Source organism: Dermacentor albipictus, chromosome 5 (assembly GCF_038994185.2).
Source record: "Dermacentor albipictus isolate Rhodes 1998 colony chromosome 5, USDA_Dalb.pri_finalv2, whole genome shotgun sequence".
NCBI lineage: Eukaryota > Metazoa > Arthropoda > Arachnida > Ixodida > Ixodidae > Dermacentor > Dermacentor albipictus.
In genome coordinates this window covers 167,308,077-167,327,369 of record NC_091825.1, presented here as the reverse complement: position 1 = coordinate 167,327,369, position 19,293 = coordinate 167,308,077, and the positions used below count along the sequence as shown (strand labels likewise).

General features: G+C 47.9%; 1 protein-coding gene across 6 annotated transcripts in view; it reads right to left on the bottom strand.

Moving 5' to 3' along the window:
• The window catches only part of Asap (ArfGAP domain of ASAP), a 181,701-nt gene that overhangs the window by 101,392 nt on the left and 61,016 nt on the right, over positions 1–19,293 (bottom strand). For all 6 annotated transcript variants that reach the window (XM_070539292.1, XM_070539293.1, XM_070539291.1 and 3 more), the window contains 3 exons: positions 17,918–18,051; positions 16,520–16,608; positions 14,419–14,599 (listed from right to left, as the gene is read on the bottom strand). In XM_070539292.1, coding sequence (XP_070395393.1) covers positions 14,419–14,599; positions 16,520–16,608; positions 17,918–18,051 — 404 coding nt within the window. The remainder of the gene's footprint in view (positions 1–14,418; positions 14,600–16,519; positions 16,609–17,917; positions 18,052–19,293) is intronic.

Sequence of the window (19,293 nt, the reverse complement as noted above, 5' to 3'; positions counted from 1 at the left end):
AACGAGTTCAAGGAGGTACCGTTTCAAAGGTAGGACGCTTGCGTTACTGAAATGCTATTGTTATGGCTAATTTTTGGGCTTTCACTATAACGACCTTTCAGAATAACGAACATTTTCCCGCGGTCCCCTGAAGTTCGTTGTACCGAGATTTCACTGTAGCACTATCACAAAGTAGTAATTGTAGTGGTTGCCACATGTCTTCTGAGCAGTGATGCCCTCTGCGCATAAGTGAGGGGACATGTGAATAAAGCACTTGGAGTTTGGTTCTGAAAGGGTGCGATTGTCGTCTCGCATGCTCCACTCCCTCGTGGGCTGTCAGCACAGCCTGACAGAAACGCCACGAGATATGGTGTCAGAAGTGGGGTCCGTTTGAAAAACTTGAGTCTTTGAACGGCCATCAATGACACGATGCTCCTCGAAGAAAGTGCCCAATTGACTCAGTAGCTAGGCCTTGCTCTTCAGTCAGCGGATACGCTCGATTTCTGCAACCCCATAAATTTGTGCTCGTGGAAGTCTCGCTTCGAAGATTATGCCACTGCCTCCGTGCATGGGCACAGACACTCATCCGCTCCTGGACACTCTTACTTGATGCAGACTCGTTACCGTCCTATGAGGCTGTTGTCAAAAGCTTCACCAAGCACTTCTTGCATCCTGCTAATGAACTCAACGAGTAGTCCTACTTTCATAAGTGCATCCAACAACCTGGTGAGAGCATCGACACGTTTTACACCGAACTATGCAAGTTATTAAAATGACGCAAACTAGCGGTCATCGGTGGTGGAACAACGCTTGGTTCACGACAGGTTCATTGCTGGCTTACAGGATATGCATCTCTCAGACCAGCTGTGCCGCTCCCTGAAGCTCACTCTCAAAGAAGCTTGGAGGCAAGCCTGTCACTTCAGTGACACTGATAAGGAACGCTCACTTGGGCAGGCTACTTTGCACACTACGGTCAACAATGATCCCGCAAAAGCGCAAAAGTTCCCTTCGTAACAGCTTGGGGATGCCAAAACAGTTCTCTCAATGGATGCTAAGTTGGAACGCTGCCACCATGAAGCTGCAGTTTGTTCCTTCTGCAGTCGCACGTTTCACGCACGCTCAGAGTGCCCAGTACAGAAGTTAGTCTGCAATTTATGTAGCAAGAAAGGTCATCTTGCAGAAGTTTGTCGTTTCAGAAAGTCGAAGCATGCCAGACTCAGTGCCATGAAGCTGCACGTTCTGGAGTCACCTGTCAAAGCCAAATTCATGAATGTCACAGTCGACAACTACACAACTTAATTCAATGTAGACTCCGGAGCTGAGGTTTCTGCAGTTCTAAGTGATTTGCCTGGAGTCCCGGTTGAGCTCGACAATGTTGATGCAATCTTGACAGGACCTGGAGGCCAACCTCACTGTGTGCAGGGCTCATATCTGGCATGTTTGTTTTGGCAAGGGAAGACAAGCTGTCAGCGTCTTTACATCATTGAATCCCTTTCTGTACCATTACTAGGTCCACCGGCTATCCAGGCCCTGAGGTGGTCAAATTCCTTGGGGCCGTGAACACTCCTGAGCCAGCGCTTCAGGCCGAACTGTTCCATGGCCTCAGCACTCTCCGAGATGAGTACGCAATTTGCTTGATTAACTCTTTCAGTACGGCGCCATACGCCATTGGACACAGAGTTCCAATGACTTTGAACCTCCCACAAAATTTTAAACCGCCGCGCTACAGACAACTAGCTCCATCTGGCGTATTCATTTAGAACTCCTCTTTCAGTTTCGTTTTTGTTTTTTTGTTGTCTGCGTGGGGAGGCGCCGCTGCAAGTGAAATTTGGACCGAAGGTGGTTTCGAGTTCGGAGAGAATGGCATCCGGTCAGCGCTGCCGGGCGCTGCAACAACTGACTCCTGTTCCAAGCACTTTCACTGCTTCTGCTGCTGAATTTTGTGATCCAAGCAGCAGTGATAGCTCAAGCAACAATGCGGGATCGTCAGATTTTAGCTGTGATGAAGACGCTCCAGCTCAAGTGCCCCGAACGTCAACAGGTGCTCGCAGGTAGGTTTCGTTTTTGACTTCGCGCTGTAATTATACAAAAACGTGGTTCAGATTTGACGAATGCAGTTTTATTTTTGTGTTTAGGGTTTCAACAACCTACGGCGGGGATATTTTGCCAAGTAAACCGCGCCGTATCGAGTTTCAACCCTCGAGACAGCCTGGTGCCCATGTCGGAGCAGTGCGGCGGAGCGATGCGCGTCGGTTCTCAAGAGCGCTGGATTTTTTCCTCTTGTTTTTTACTACGGAGGTGATCAAGACTTTGTGTGAGAACACAAATAAATATGCCTGGATGCATATTTTGGACCGACCGACATACGCTCGACATGACGGCTCTTGGGAGGAAGTCACTCCACTGGAGATGCTCAGACTTATTGGGATAATCATCTATATGGGAGTTGTTGAAGTGTCACGACTGCACTTATACTGGCGCTCAACAGGAATATTCAGTAATCTTCTCCCGCGAAATATTATGCCAAGGGACCGTTTTTTCGCGTTGCTGTCGTCGTGGCCGATGACCCGCCAATTTTCAACTTGTGGCACACAGGCCTTGTACCATCGTCTGTGCCGCCATACATGCTGACCATCAAATCTGCGGACACCCCATTTCCATGGAGCTGGACACAGGGGCAAGCGTGTCTGTCATGGCTGGGAAACGGTTCAAGCGCACATTCCCTGGCGTGTCCGTCGAGGCTTCAGGCGTGATGCTGCGCAGCTACTCCTGGCAGCTCTCCCAGGTCCATGGTCAGACACAGGTCAGCGTTTGCTTTGGCGACAGGGAGGCAACCCTTCCCCTTTACTTAACTAAGTTGTCGCTTTGCTGGGCTACAACTGGATTCATGCACTGGGCGTTCATCTGCCAGAGTGCCAGGAAGCCAGCCTGCGTGTGGTGAAAGACGTTCCCAGCCTCCTGACTGAGTTGAAGTCCCTGTTCCAGCCACAGGTGGGCACATTCGCCGGCCCGACAGCCGGCATCTATGTACCTGAGGGAGCCCGGCCTCGTTTTTTCAAGCCTCACCCACTGCCGTTCATCCTGAAGGACAGGGTCACCTAGGAGCTGCCACGGTTACAGCGAGAGGGCATCCTGGTGCCCGTCAAGACGTCTGAATGGGCCACTCCCATTTTACCAGTCCTCAAATGAGATGGCAGTGTCAGGATCTGCGGGAATTTCAAGGTTACCATCAAACCCGTCGTTACCATCGAGATGTACCCGTTGCCCCGGATTGAAGATCTCTGGTCAGCGTTGTCCGGTGGACAGAAGTTCACCAAGCTCGGCCTCAGAGATGCTTACCAGCAGCTGGTGCTCCAGGATGCCTCCCGGAAGTATGTTATAATATCGACAACTTTGGGGCTCTTTCAGTACATGCGCTTACCATTTGGCGTAGCCTCAGCCCCAGCCATATTTCAGAGGGAGATGGTCAACCTCTTCAGGGGCATGAGGCACGTGGCGGTGTATTTGGACAACATCCTGGTTACTGGCAGCGATGACAGGGACCACCTGCAGAACCTGCACAACGTCTGCAGGACGCCGGCCTCAAGATCAAGCTGGAAAAGTGCATTTTTTTGGCCCCCAGTGTTCAGTACTTGGGACATGTCATTTCCCAGGCTGGCCTAGCCCCAGCTCCCCGCAAAGTTGATGCTGTGCTCAAGGTGCCTAAGCCCCAGAGCTACCTCGGCTTCATCAACTTCTACAGGAGTTTTCTGCCAAACCTGTCAGAGCATCTACAGCCGCTCAATCTTCTGCTTAGAGATGGTCAGCAATGGGTCTGGAAGAAGGAGCAGGACTGGGCCTTCCAGCGCAGCAAGGAGCTAATCACCAAAGCTCCAGTGCCAGTACACTTCGACCCTGCCAAGCCTGTCGTCCTGACTGTAGATGCGTCGCTGTACGGCGTGGGAGCCGTCCTGGCGCACCGGGACAAAGATGGCCAGGAACACCCTGTGTCGTTTGCTTCTTGTCGGCTTCATGCTGCAGAGCAACGCTACAGCCAGCTGGACAAGGAAAGCTTGGCCCTCATGTTCGGTGTTGAACGCTTTTACCAGTATCTGTGGGGCCAGAAATTCAAGGCGGCCACAGACCACAAGCCGCTGTTGGGGCTGCTGGGGCCTGACCAGGCAGTTCCCGTGCAGGCATCACCTCAAGTGGTACGCTGGGCCTTGAGGCTGGCAGCTTACAATTACCAGCTGGTTCACCGTCTGGGAACTGTGGGGTTGCAGGGTGGTGATCCCACAAAGTCTCCGGTCCAGGATCCTGCAGTTGCTGCACACAAGTCATCCTGGCGTGGAAAAGACCAAGATGGTGGCCCGGTCCCATGTTTGGTGGCCTGGCCTGTACCAGGACATTGCTCACACGGTGCAGAGCTGCCAAATCTGCCAGGATCCCCAGCGGGCCTCATGTCATGTGGAAATCATCCCCTGGCCGTTTCCACAGAAGGTCGGAATCCTGCCTACATCTGGATTTTGGGGGACCTTTCAAGGGCCATTACTTCCTGGTGGTGGTGGATGCCTTCTCGAAGTGGGTCTACCTGTCACCACTCCATCAGCAGGCGCGACCATTGCGGCGCTACAACAGGTCTTCGCCGCCCAAAGGTTGCCGGACGTCATCGTGTCCTACAATGGTCCTGCTTTCGCCAGTGCAGAGTAACTGGCCTGGCTGACGAAGAACGGAATCCATCGGATGATGGTTCCGCCATACCACCCTGCTTCAAACGGTGCAGCCGAGCAGGTGGTGCAAACCATCAAAGACAAGCTCAAGAAGAGCCAGAGTGGGGATTTCCGAACGCAGATTGCCCGGATAGTGTTCCGATGTCACTGGCCGTGCCCCCTGTGAATTCCAGCTGGGTCGGATAGTCAAGACACCCTTGGTTGTCTTGCATCCGGACCTCCGATCCACAGTGCTTCTGAAGCAGCTGAAGCAGAAGCTGGCTGCTGACCAAGGGCGCCGTCCCGGGCCTTTGCCGGAGTCGGGAGCTTCAGTTTTTGACAGGAACTTCCGTCCTGGCCCACCCTGGTTCGCCAGACAGGTGGTGTCTCCTGCCAGTGCCTCATCACTCCTCGTCTGCATGGCAGACTGGGCCACGTGGAACAGACACACTGACCATGTCAGGCCTCGCCTCGGGATCTGGCCAGCACCCTCGACTGCCACTTCTGAGTTCCAGCCCGCAGGAGGACTAGCGGCAGCACCAGTCATTTCCAGCGGAGCACCGCCCACCTCAAAGGCGGCAAGCATTACCAGTGGTACGGCGCCTGTTGGGCCAGTGTCCGGCACCACTCACAAGGCCGACCACTGAGGACCCTCCGGATGGAGCGAGGCTGTCTCAGGCAGCACCCGGCGTTGCCACACCCGGCCCGTCAACACCGGTGCACAGGCAGAGTACTCGACAGCGGAGGCCACCGGACCGTTACTAGCCTGGGTAGCAGGCACCGTGGACCCGGCTAGTGCAGAGGCAGAGCCTCGTACTTTGGACTTGGACGTTTGTTGTCGACAAACAAACTGGGGGTAAGGGGGATGTAACAAGCATGTGACGCCCCCTCGGGCATAACCTTTGTTGGCCCACCAGGCTTGGTGGCCTGCCGGGCTCAGTTGGGCAACATTGGTCACCGCACCAATAAACACCAGCGAGCACAGCTGCTAGGGGTCAGTCATCGTTCATCACCACCACGCTACGGAGCGTCCGTCTAACGGAGGGTGCCTCGAGCCCACCCTTGTTCACGAACCCGGGTGGATCGTGACAGGAACATGATGCACTGCTTGAGCAAGTGCTGACTTGTCTTGCAACTGCATGCATCACTTTAAACCAAGAGAAGTGTTGCTTTGGGGTCTCCAAGTCTAATTCCTAGGCCTCAGTGTCTCAGCACAAGGCATCAAGCTAAATCTAGGCAAGATTGAAGCAGTCCATGCAATGGCACCTCCCACAGACCTTGCAGGTGCCAGACGTCTACTCGGGATGGTAAATCGTCTTGCAAGGTTTGCACCACATGTCTCGGAAACCACTGCACTGATGCACACCCTTCTAAACAAGAATACTAGTTGGACATGGCAGCATGAACAGGAAGCAGCATTCACAAAAATCAAGGAACTTCTGACGTCCAATTGCTGCATGGCCAAGTACCATCTATCTTTTGCCACAACAGTATAGGCTGATGCCAGCTCTTCTGGACTTGGAGCAGTCCTGTTGCAATCACAACCATGTGGTGAACATAAGCCAGTAGTCTTTGCCTCAAGATCAATGACCACCATAGAACAAAGGTACAGCCAAATAGGGGATGCAGCAGTGGCGTAGAGGTAGAACACCCGCCTCGCGTGCAAGAGGTCCGTGGTTCGAATCCCGGTGCCTGCAATTTTCCACCGGACTTAAAGAAGAAAAAAAAGCCACGTGTTGATAAAATTGCATAAACAGGCCTGGAGTGTGGCCTGATCTCGGTGACCAGAACCGGTAACACACTCCCTCACCAGAGCAGGATTGGCCACCCTGTTGCAGTACTTGGCCACAACCTCCTATACGAACAACACAACCAAACCCCGGCCCTCAGTCCCCAGCAGCTGTGAAACAACTGACCACGGCGGCGGTCAGACCTGCGACGCAGCAGAGGGTGCTAAGAATCATTGGCTCCGGACAGGCCGCCATTGGAATATGAACCTGGCAACGTTTAACGCTAGAACGTTATCTAGTGAGGCGAGTCTAGCAGTGCTATTGGAGGAATTAGAGGGCAGCAAATGGGACATAATAGGGCTCAGTGAAGTTAGGAGGCCAAAAGGCGCATATACAGTGCTAAAAAGCGGGCACGTCCTGTGCTACCGGGGCTTAGTGGAGAGAAGAGAACTAGGCGTCGGATTCCTGATTAATAAGAATATAGCTGGTAACATACAGGAATTCTATAGCATTAACGAGAGGGTGGCAGGTCTTGTTGTGAAACTTAATAAGAGGTACAAAATGAAGATTGTACAGGTCTACGCCCCTACATACAGTCATGATGACCAGGAAGTCGAAAGCTCCTACGAAGACGTGGAATCGGCGATGGGTAGAGTCAAAACAAAATACACTATACTGATGGGCGACTTCAATGCCAGGGTAGGCAAGAAGCAGACTGGAGACAAGTCAGTGGGGGAATATGGCATAGGCTCTAGGAATAGCAGGGGAGAGTTATTAGTAGAGTTTGCAGAACAGAATAATATGTGGATAATGAATACCCTCTTCCGCAAGTGAGATAGCCGAAAGTGGACGTGGAGGAGCCCGAATGGCGAGACTAGAAATGAAATAGACCTCATACTCTGCGCTAACACTGGCATCATACAAGATGTGGACGTGCTCGGCAAGGTGCGCTGCAGTGACCACAGGATGGTAAGAACTCGAATTAGCCTAGACCTGAGGAAGGAACGGAAGAAACTGGTACATAAGAAGCCGATCAATGAGTTAGCGGTAAGAGGGAAAATAGAGGAATTCAAGATCAAGCTACAGAACAGGTATTCAGCTTTAACTCAGGAAGAGGACCTTAGTGTTGAAGCAATGAACCACAATCTTGTGGGCATCATTAAGGAGTGTGCAATGGAAGTCGGTGGCAACTGCGTTAAGCAGGATACCAGTAAACTATCGCAAGAAACGAAAGATCTGATCAAGAAACGCCAATGTATGAAAGCCTCTAACCCTACAGCTAGAATAGAACTGGCAGAACTTTCGAAGTTAATCGACAAGCGTAAGACAGCTGACATAAGGAAGTATAATATGGATAGAATTGAACATGCTCTCAGGAACGCAGGAAGCCTAAAAACAGTGAAGAAGAAACTAGGAATTGGCAAGAATCAGATGTGTGCGTTGAGAGACAAAGCCGGCAATATCGTTACTACTATGGATGAGATAGTTCAAGTGGCTGAGGAGTTCTACAGAGATTTATATAGTACCAGTGGCACCCACGACGATCGTGGAAGAGAAAATAGTCTAGAGGAATTCGAAATCCCACAGGTAACGCTGGAAGAAGTAAAGAAAGCCTTGGGAGATATGCAAAGGGGGAAGGCAAATGGGGAGGATCAGGTAACAGCAGATTTGTTGAAGGATGGTGGGCAGATTGTTCTAGAGAAACTGGCCACGCTGTATACACAATGCCTCATAACGTCGAGTGTACCAGAATCTTGGAAAAACGCTAACATAATCCTAATCCATAAGAAAGGGGACGCCAAAGATTTGAAAAATTATAGACCGATCAGCTTACTGTCCGTTGCCTACAAACTATTTACTAAGGTAATCGCAAATAGAATCAGGAACACCTTAGACTTCTGTCAAGCAAAGGACCAGGCAGGATTCCGTAAAGGCTACTCAACAATAGATCATATTCACACTATCAATCAGGTGATAGAGAAATGTGCGGAATATAAGCAGCCTTTATATATAGCTTTCATTGATTACGAGAAAGAATTTGATTCTGTCGAAACCTCAGCAGTCATGGAGGCATTACGGAATCAGGGTGTAGACGAGCCATATGTAAAAATACTGAAAGATATCTATAGCGGCTCCACAGCCACCGTAGTCCTCCATAAAGAAAGCAACAAAATCCCAATAAAGAAAGGCGTCAGGCAGGGAGATACGATCTCTCCAATGCTATTCACAGCGCGTTTACAGGAGGTATTCAGAGACCTGGATTGGGAAGAATTGGGGATAAAAGTTAATGGAGAATACCTTAGTAACTTGCGATTCGCTGATGATATTGCCTTGCTTAGTAACTCAGGGGACCAACTGCAATGCATGCTCACTGACCTGGAGAGGCAAAGCAGAAAAGTGGGTCTAAAAATTAATCTGCAGAAAACTAAAGTAATGTTTAACAGTCTCGGAAGAGAACAGCAATTTACAATAGGCAGCGAGGCACTGGAAGTCGTAAGGGAATACATCTACTTAGGGCAGGTAGTGACTGCGGATCCAGATCATGAGACGGAAATAATCAGAAGAATAAGAATGGGTTGGGGTGCGTTTGGCAGGCATTCTCAGATCATGAACAGCAGGTTGCCATTATCCCTCAAGAGAAAAGTGCATAATAGCTGTGTCTTACCAGTACTCACCTACGGGGCAGAAACCTGGAGGCTTACGAAAAGGGTTCTACTCAAATTGAGGACGACGCAACGAGCTATGGAAAGAAGAATGATAGGTGTAACGTTAAGGGATAAGAAAAGAGCAGATTGGGTGAGGGAACAAACGCAAGTTAATGACATCTTAGTTGAAATCAAGAAAAAGAAATGGGCATGGGCAGGACATGTAATGAGGAGGGAAGATAACCGATGGTCATTAAGGGTTACGGAGTGGATTCCAAGGGAAGGGAAGCGTAGCAGGGGGCGGCAGAAAGTTAGGTGGGCGGATGAGATTAAGAAGTTTGCAGGGGTGGCATGGCCACAATTAGTACATGACCGGGGTTGTTGGAGAAATATGGGAGAGGCCTTTGCCCTGCAGTGGGCGTAACTAGGCTGATGATGATGATGACAGCCAAATAGAAAAAGGAGCCTTGGCTACAGCATTGGCAATCCAGAGGTTTGATGACTTCATCAGAGGCATCACCTTCACTGTAGAAACTGATCCCGCCTGCCTCTCGTGTCATTGTATGGCAAGATGGAACTCGATGTGCTTCCTCCGGCTAAAGACAATGCCCTATCAGTTCCAGATAATGTACGTCCCTGGAAAATTGTTGGCCACAGCTGATGAATTGTCCCGCACCCCTCCCAAGGTGCATCCAGAAGACACTGTGGATCTTTTTGCTACAGAAGTCGTTGCTTCTGCTCCAGATGTGCTGCTGGTGAAAATACAGGATATCAGGAAAGCCCAAAGCTGCAATGGAGAGTGCAGCGTGACGATTTCTTTCTGCCAGCGAAACAAGTCAAAGATGGCCCCTCACGTATCAAAGTATGTATTAGTGAAGGATGAACTTTTCATTTGTGATGGTCTCCTTCTGAAGGGCATTTGCCTTATTATCCCTTCATCACTGAGGCCAGCAGTCTTGATGCTTCCATATGAAGGACCTCAATGCATAAGTCGAACAAAGGCGCCCGCTCGTGAATCTGTATGGTGGCTGGGCATAGCGGCGGAGACTACCCTCTCGTTGCCAGTTGTAAAAAATGCACCCTTTGCGAATTAATCAAGTGGAACCACTCCTCTCTGCCAACCTCCCTGGCCGTTTTTGGGAACATCTGGGCATGGACTCGTGGAAGTAATGCTACTCCCAGTTCCTCGAGGTGGTGACACTAAAGAGCACAACAGCTTAAGTGGTCATTGATGTGCTGAAGAGCTTGTTTGCACAACATGGGATACCCCATGTTGTGCAAGTAAGTTGTTGCAAGTTGTTGCAAGTTGCAAGTTGTTATCGCACGAGTAAGGGAATATGTGGAAAAGAAAACACTTGGAGTTTGATTCTGAAAGGATGTCGTTGCCCATGCTCTGCTCCATCGTGTCATGTCAGCATGGCCTAACAGGAAAGCCACGCAATAGTAATGAAAGCCATTTATTTTGTGCACAAAAGTGCCATCACTGATAATCATTCAGGCTGTGGTTAAAGGAATACTGACACAAAAATTTGAAGTCGAGATAACTTGTGAGATCAATTTAGTTGGTCACACACACATCGTCTATAATATATCAGTGGCAAATATCGCTTAGAACATATTTAAAATCAATTTTAAAGTATGTGCGCGCAGCCAACCACAAAACAGAGCACCTCGCAACATTGACATCAAGCGGGACTGTAAATAGCCAAGAAAACGCTACGTCATGTGGCTGCGTCACGAATTTTCATTGGCTGCCCTGCGACTTACATGTGCTCTTCTCCTCTGTTGCTTGTTCTAGCTGTTGTACTTGTAGTGGTACGCTCTCCGTGTCGCTGCAACTGCAGTTTTTGTCGTGTCCATCAGGATATTTCCCACACTATCAGCTTGACTACGCTGCCACAATGTTCAATGCCGATTTGTTGTGTCTTACCATTGGTCGTGGCCGATGCGAGGGTTTTGTTGAGGTTCGTCCTCGCCATCACCGGCCGCAATATCTGAGTCGCTAAGTGACTGGCCACGTCTAAAGCGCGAGACACATGGTGCGATTTTCCGTGCGATCTGTCGTACAGTGCGTCGTGTGCGACTTGCCGCACGTGGCGATTCGAGACACATGGTACGAATGAGCGAGCGGCGGGTAGCTCCGCCCAGAACCGGCGCCCCTGCGCAGAAGTTCGGAATGCTGCGTAACTTCGAACAGAAAGTGAAAGCAACCGTATTTGCACAGCTATCTTGTTTGAAACAAACGATGACAATATAAACACGTCTATGCAAGCACTGTAGACATGTTTCCACAAGGCCGCGTTAGCAGTATCAGATCCGTTGACAGCCGCCGACGGCCAGGAGCTGGCAGGCCGACACCGGTTGCACTTGTGACACAATCGCTTGCAGCTTGTATAACGAAGCGCCTATGTTAGTCAGCACAACGTGTACACAGTTATGTCACGCTTAAATTGCAGCACATTTAATTTCATTGGCGCCGACAGAAGCGAACGAGCATGCCAGGCAAGCTTGCGATCGCTGGGAGACGATGTAAGCCTAGCTCGCCGGCCATCTATCCGGGGCGGAGGGTCCTTGAGATGCGTCCGCAGCTCATAATAAAGCGCCTAAATTCGTCAGCACAATCAATGCCTGAACATTTATGTTTCTCTTAAGTGAAATACGGTTAGTTTTCTCGGTGCCGTTAGTAGCGATGAGTAAACACGCCAGTCAGGCGAGCCGCTTCGTATACAGATGATTGCTGGCGCGTCTGCGCTTACCGCGTCCAAGTAGAAATCACGCCAACGATTTACTATGTGCACGTTTTATAACTCACACTCTTTCGAGGTCACTTTATTCTAGAAGTTATTTCGTGTCAGAAACAAATTGTAGCCGATTTATGTGCCACCGTCAGCAGCGAAAGAGGCCCGCGTTTCGACCAGGGAGAGAAAAAAAAACAGACATGATCACAGCGGCGAGGCGCCCGCTCGCCGGCCCCGCCCCGCCGGGTCTACCACGTGGCCATGACATTCACGCTACCAGCGCTGTCATCGGCTGCGGTCGTCCGACCGATGCGGCAATCGCACGACAATTCAGCAAGTTTGTCACGCATGCTGGCTGCGCGTCAGAGCATACATCATGGCTTTTTGCGAACACGTGACCACTTTGTTTACATTCCCGTTTCTCCCGTCTCGTTGCTCTCTGGGACTGAAACGTCGAATGGTCGCTACAAAAAAGACTGCAAATAATTACCTGTCGCGCTCTGAAGTAAATGAAGTTTCGTGCCGTGATTACTGGGTCATTAACTACTTATTAAAGCAATAAAAAACCACGTGGATTTTTTTTTTTGTGTCAGTACTCCTTTAAGTCTTGACATTGAGAACCTGCTGCCACACTAGCACCAAATTCAAGACCATCCATGGCACACCTATTGGTGGACTCCACAAGCAACGCTGGTGGCTGGTTGGCAAGTTTCTAACGTTGTCTGGTGGTGCATCACTTTCTTTTCACATTCCCAATATTTTTCCTCCAATTGTACGTTCACAGGGTGTCTACCAAGTTGACATTTCCAAATTCCCTGAGTTTTCCAGGTTTTTCCTGAGTGCCATTGCAAATTTCTCTGAGTGATGCAGAACTATGTTTTATATCAAGACGGGCTGAAACCATATCGCCTGATGCTGTCACTCTCTAGTAAGCACATGAAAAAAAAAAAGCAACTTAATCTAATTTGAATACTAAGGAGCAGTGTTTTTGTTATTCAAAAAGAGAATAGAAGGCAGGGGTTAGTAAAATGCACCGTAAATAAAGTGTCTTCGAAAACGATTGCAAATAGGGTCGGACATTATCAAATACGAATAAAAAGGAGATGCATACAAAGGCAAATATTTTCTAATATGAGCTATTTCTATCAACTGATAGCAACCTCAGTGGGATGAGGCCTGAACTCTGTCACAATTGAGATTCTCTCTCAACAGCTCGTAAGTCAACCTCAACAGTCCTGACATACTCTCAGCCCGCGCACGACGCTCGAGTGTTGTGTTGCACTGCTTCAAAGGGTGTATTTTGGTTTGGATGAGGGACACCTGCATCTCGGCATCAGCCAAAACTTTACTTTTTGAGCTCAAGCTCTTTCAAAAAGGCGGCAACAAGCTTTCTTTTTCGTTTATTCCTCAATGCGTAGGTCACTTCTGTTCTTGTCTGCCTTCCGCCACTTGTTCGCCCCAAGGACCATTTGAAGCATCTTGATCAGTTGCGCAGTCCACGACCGATTTTTCGAGCTCCCTAGGGACCGCAGTTGGAAAAAAATAAATGCGTGTCATTTACTGCCCTTAGGGGCTCAAACCGCCACAGGCACGTTCGAAAACACGCTGAAGGCCTGTTGGTACACATATTAGGCATACCTGTGCTCGTACTGTGACAGGAAATGCTGGGTGCCCACGTGTATAATTAAGATATACATACTGTATTCCGTGGCAATAGCCCCTTTCCACGCTTGTTATGCTTCACTGCAATACTTTTCCGTAAGCTTTACCGAGTACCATTCTTTACAGAGGCGAAGCTGACTTTCACGAACCGGCATTATGCAACGCACCTTGTTTTCCAAGTTTCTAAGCCAATCGCGAGGACCACAAAGGTGGAGTCCGTGCCATTGCTGACAGCAGCGAATTCTTTCAATAAAAAGTTCGGCACCCAATGGCAAGAAGCTTCATAGCGAACGTCGAAGCAGCTAGGCCTAGCGTTGCCGCAGTGGCGGCAACGAGTGCCAGCATATCTGCGTGCGAGAGTGCCGGTTCGAGGTGGCGAAGTAATCAAAACGGCAGCGGTGGTGCCTTTGATTAATGCCGTTTCGGACCTGCGGTCGCGGCAAAACGTACGGAAAATCGGACGGCAAAGAGTTCTTGCGTCGGAAATTTCACACGTTCTGATACGTTGACACTATGGGGTACGAGGTGGCGCCGCGAAGCCGTCCAAATTATCGGGAATCCGGAAAGTCGCTCGTTGACTGTACACTGGCAACTCCTCCTGCCAACGACTGGCGGTAAAGACGATTCATTACGATTCCTGTTTGCTACTCGAGCCAGCATTACCGCGACTTTCGACCCTTTCAATAAAATTGCCGCTAATTTTCCCTGATAGAGGCCCAAATTCCCTGAGTTTTCCCTGACTTTTTTCAGACTACTCAAGATCCCTGAGAATTCCCGGTTTTCCCGGTTGGTAAACACCCTGGTTCAATTCAATATTTTGTGCACGCTTTCGAAGCACATTCCCACAATTATATGGTGTCCACACAGAATGCTCAGTGGTCACAGCTATGAGTTTAGAAAAATGGGATGGTGTTTAAATACTTGTGATCAACCAAGGTCTTCAGTATCACCTAGAAGATTCAAAGGCTAGGCTCACGTAATTTGGAAGCACTGCGGTGAGAATGGCCCCTTCTGCAAAGGCCTGTAGAAGCTGATAGAGGTGCCTGGCTGTGACAGCATGCTCCAAGTCGTGCAGAAGATCATTCTCGTCTGAGCAGGTCCGCACGGCAAACTTGCGGTCTACGTACTTGGCCCGAATGAATTCACACCGCTCCTCCCTGCAAGTGGCATTCAGTGTGAGGTCACTGCTAGGCCTGCACAATGGCCACTGTCCGAGTTTGGGTTTGCATTATACTACACTCGAGCCTTGTTATAATCAAGCTGAAATAACTTCGTTATATCTGTTATTGCCCTTTACTGCAACATATGCCCAATGGAGGTGCACAATAGTAAACATCGAAATAATAAGACGGCTTTGCGTGAAACTGCCACACTGCCGCGCTACAACATTTCAATAAAATGGCAAAAGAATTTTCAGCACTGTGCCAGTGAGATCTCCAGTGTCAATGGAATCTTGGAGGCCATGCCCAGCTTCCAGCCTTTGCAGTGTGCCGCAGAGATCGAGAAAAGCGATAATCTTTCACACCACTGCACGTAGCTACACAGCACGGGCAGCTCGCCCAGGCAGACACAGCTAGGTGTGGCCTAGCCGTGACCTCCGAGATTGCGTCCAAGAGATCTCGAAAGCAACGCTCAGCTGCGCCTGCTTGCGCGACATGCTGCAGTAAGAGAGAGGTCCAATAGTGAGCAGCTGCTTGTGTGAATCTATGCGCGGCGGTGAGAAAGACCAGTGTTGCTCAACAGCATATTCGATGCAGGGTCGCAACAGTTTTGAACTGCCGTAGCCAACGAGTGCCAGAATCTGTGGAAAGCAAAGTACTTGGCCCACAATGGTCGGGTATTATTTGGTTTTGGAGACGAATCTAATTCGTTCTATTCACTGGCAGGACAATTTTACTTCGTTAAAACAAGGTTCTAAATACATTGATCTCTAGGCAACTTCAAGATTTCAAGTTCTTATATCCATTATTTCATTATATCAGATTTCATAATACAGTCGACTCTCGTTACAAGGGACCCTGATAATGCGACAAAGAATGTACATTTTATCCCAAGTCCGTAATATGCGAAACACCTCACTTCTGACACTTTTATCGTGATGTCTAACAATTTTATTGCAAACAGTGAGTGACGAACATCCGAAGTAAAAAAAAAAAAAGAAGTTGACGTTTCGCCCGAAAGGCAAAGCATCATTTGCGATAGCAAATTAAGCAAGATAAGTGCGCCAGCAGCAACAAGCGAATCGACTTTCGTGCTGTCTTGCTTCAACGCGAACTAAACGTCAAAAGCACGATGCATGAGAAGCTACTGGCACTGGGCGCACTTTGTCCACATTGCAGATCACCATGGTAAGGCGAAGTCGAACTTATAAACAACTCTAAGCATCAGAGTACGCATTTGGGCTGGTTGGTTCATGATTACGAGCAATAAAAACAGCGCTAAACGACGGGACGAGTGAAAGGACACAGACAACAGCGCAGTTGTCTGTGTCCTTTCACTCATCCCGTCGTTTAGCGCTGTTTTTATTGCTCGTAACTCTAAGCATATCCATATGGGTTTCCTTAGTAGCAATTGCTATGACTGGGTGGCTTTGCTTTGAGTTGATGATAAGTTCGACTTTGCTCTGCCAGCTCAGGTGTTACAGTAGTGGCTGCCCCGGAAATGCAGTGGTCCCGGGTTCGGTCCCGGACCAGGACAAATTTTTCCTAAACTGTGAGGCTTTTCTTTCGAGGCGCCCGTATGGGTTTGCTTTGTAGCAATTGCTACGATTAGGTGGATGTTTCATTTCCCTTTATTAATTACTTCCCTCCAACCCGCGGGTTTCTGCAGAACTATTACCTTAAACTCCAGGTCTGTTGTAACTAGCGTAGACTGTAATGAAGTTCCAGTGTATATACAAAACCTGCACCTACACTGCACCACGAGAAAAAGTAATCTGCTGCTAAGATAAAGACATAAAGAAAGCAGATCATTTCATCAACACAAAAAAATATTGCGATTAGACAGAACATTAGCAACAAGGAAAACATGCATCTCAGGAGGCTGCAGAGAAGTCGGATGGATGCAGTGACACTTACATTGGACTTGTAGGTGTGGGTTTTCTGGATGGTGTCATGGTTGCTTCCATTGTTTCATTGAAACCATTGTTTGTCATTACCCTTGCCAGCTAGAACAAACAATTTGCAATAAGATGCTAAACTCACAAAATCGCATCTCCTTATTATGTATTATGTAACTTATTATGATTCAGAGACTTTCGTCAAAAACTTTAGAAATGTGAAACATGCGAGAAATAAATTAAAAAATGCAAGAACAGTTCCTTGCAGCTTAGAATCGGAGGAGGTAACGCATAGGTCACACACAGACCTGCACAATGCACGCTTCCAATTGTTTGCTGCATGCTTATTAAGAGAAGTAAGTTCGCTTTTTCATGCCAATCATATTACAACCTGTTTGGATACAAGAGACACTAAGTTAATAAAGGAAAAATCAGACATCCACCCAATCGTAGCAATTACTACAATAGAAACCCATACGGGCTCCTTAAAAGAAAAGCCTTGCAGTTGAAGAAAAATTCGTCCTGGTTCGAGACAAATTTTTCTTTCGAGCTTTTGTTTCAAGGAACCCATATGAGTTTCCATTGTAGCAATTGCTACGATTTGGTGAATGTCTGATTTTCTCTTTATTAATTACTTCTCTCCACCTTGCAGGTTTCCGCAGTACTATTACGTCAATTTCTTGCCTTTGCTTTGAGTTGTTGATAAATTCGACTTCGCCCTGCCGTCTGCTAGCTGCCTCGTCAGCTCAGATGGTCAAGCAGCTGCCCCGGAAAAAAAACTTTTCTTTCAAGGAACCTGTATGGGTTTCCATTGTAGCAACTGCTACGATTGGGTGGGTGCCCGATTTTCTCTTTATTAATTACTTCTCTCCACCTTGCAGGTTTCCGCAGTACTATTACGTCAAACTCTTGCCTTTGCTTTGAGTTGTTGATAGATTCGACTTCGCCCTGCCGTCTGCTAGCTGCCTCGTCAGCTCAGATGGTCAAGCAGCTGCCCCGGAAAAAAAAACTTTTCTTTCAAGGAACCTGTATGGGTTTCCATTGTAGCAATTGCTACGATTGGGTGGATGCCCGATTTTCTCTTTATTAATTACTCCCCTCCATCTAGCGGGTTTCCACAGAACTATTATGTCACGAGACGCCAAGCCTCCGGGGCCCTGCCAAATCTTGTCACCATGGTAACATTCAAAATTAGTAATGCAACCTTATATAGCAGTAATGAGAATGCGGGACATTAAAATATAAAAAGCAACAGATAATTACAACATAACAAGGAATGGAATCTACTTAGACAAGGGAAACCAACTAGCACATCCAAAAAAAAGGCATCTGATCTGAGCCACTATGCAAAAGTACCCATGGGAGCTATACAGCTGTAAGTAAATCTGTGAACAAGTGCACAATCACACAAACTCACCAAGAGTTGTGATGTTCCTAGGTTGTCGAGTGTAAGTGACTGTATTCTGGAGATGTGCACACCAAGCTCTCTGTGTACTCCTGAACACTCAATGCAGGTCAAAATTCCAAAGTTTGTGGACAACCATGTTGGATCTGTTTGCAAAGTAAGTGGGCACATAAAATAAGGTTTTGAGGGCACTGGTATTCACAATAATTATAAACGTTTCCTTCTGTAATAATTTGCGCTGTACTAGTGCAAGGGAATGCTGGACAGTATGCAGTTAGGCCAAAAGCTTTCCCTGAGGATATGTGTCTGAACAACTGAAGTAACCTTTCAGTCGAGGTTATTCGACTGAAACAGCTATAACATCATTCACTGACAAAATAAAACATGCCCTTGACAACTCCCATATTGTTGGTTCAGTTTTCATTGACTTCAGTAAAGCATTTGACACCATCTGTCATAACATCCTTTCTTACAAGTTAGAAGCTCTGGACATTCGTGGCCCAGCTCTTACGCTCATCCGCAGTTATTTGACTAACAGAACTCAAGTTGTAAATTTCGGAGGTTCACTTTCACGTACTAAACCAGTCACTAGGGGTGTCCCACAAGGCTCACTTTTAGGCCCTTTACTTTTCCTGGTGTATATTAATGATCTTCCTCACTGTTTAACCAGCACTTCATCTATTCTATATGCTGACGACACGACTATATTCACTCATAGCAAATGCATAAATACTGTAATAAAACGACTAAATTCTGACCTAAGCAACTTATCTGCGTGGTGCACAAGTAACAAACTTCACATCAACCCTTCGAAAACTCAGTTTATGCTTTTTCATACACATAAACGCGTCATCGCACCCGCGCCACCACTCGTCTTACAAACCCATGTTCTCTCACCTGCACATGAAGTTGTCTTCCTTGGCGTCAAACTTGATCCCCAACTTAAATTTAACTTGCATGCTGACATGGTCTCAAAAAAAATTGCCTTTGGAATAAGAGTACTAATCCTAACGCGCTCGTATTTTCCACAAAACGTTAGAACTTCACTTTATTACGCATTTATTCACTGTCACTTGCAATACTGCATCTCAGTTTGGGGAAACACATATTGCTCGCACATAATACATCTACAGCATTTACAAAATCAAGCCTTGAGGATCATTACTTTCTCCAGTTACATGTCACATGCAGTACCAATTTTCAGTTCCTTAAAAATACTACCATTACGTTACATGCTCCAGCTCAAATTGGTTTTACTAATATACCGCACACTAAATCATGAAATTATTTTAGATGCATTTAATAACTCTGCTCTTACCAACACTAACAATACGAGATTTTCCTCTAACAACAATTTTTTACTCCCTCGAATAAACACTAATTATGGA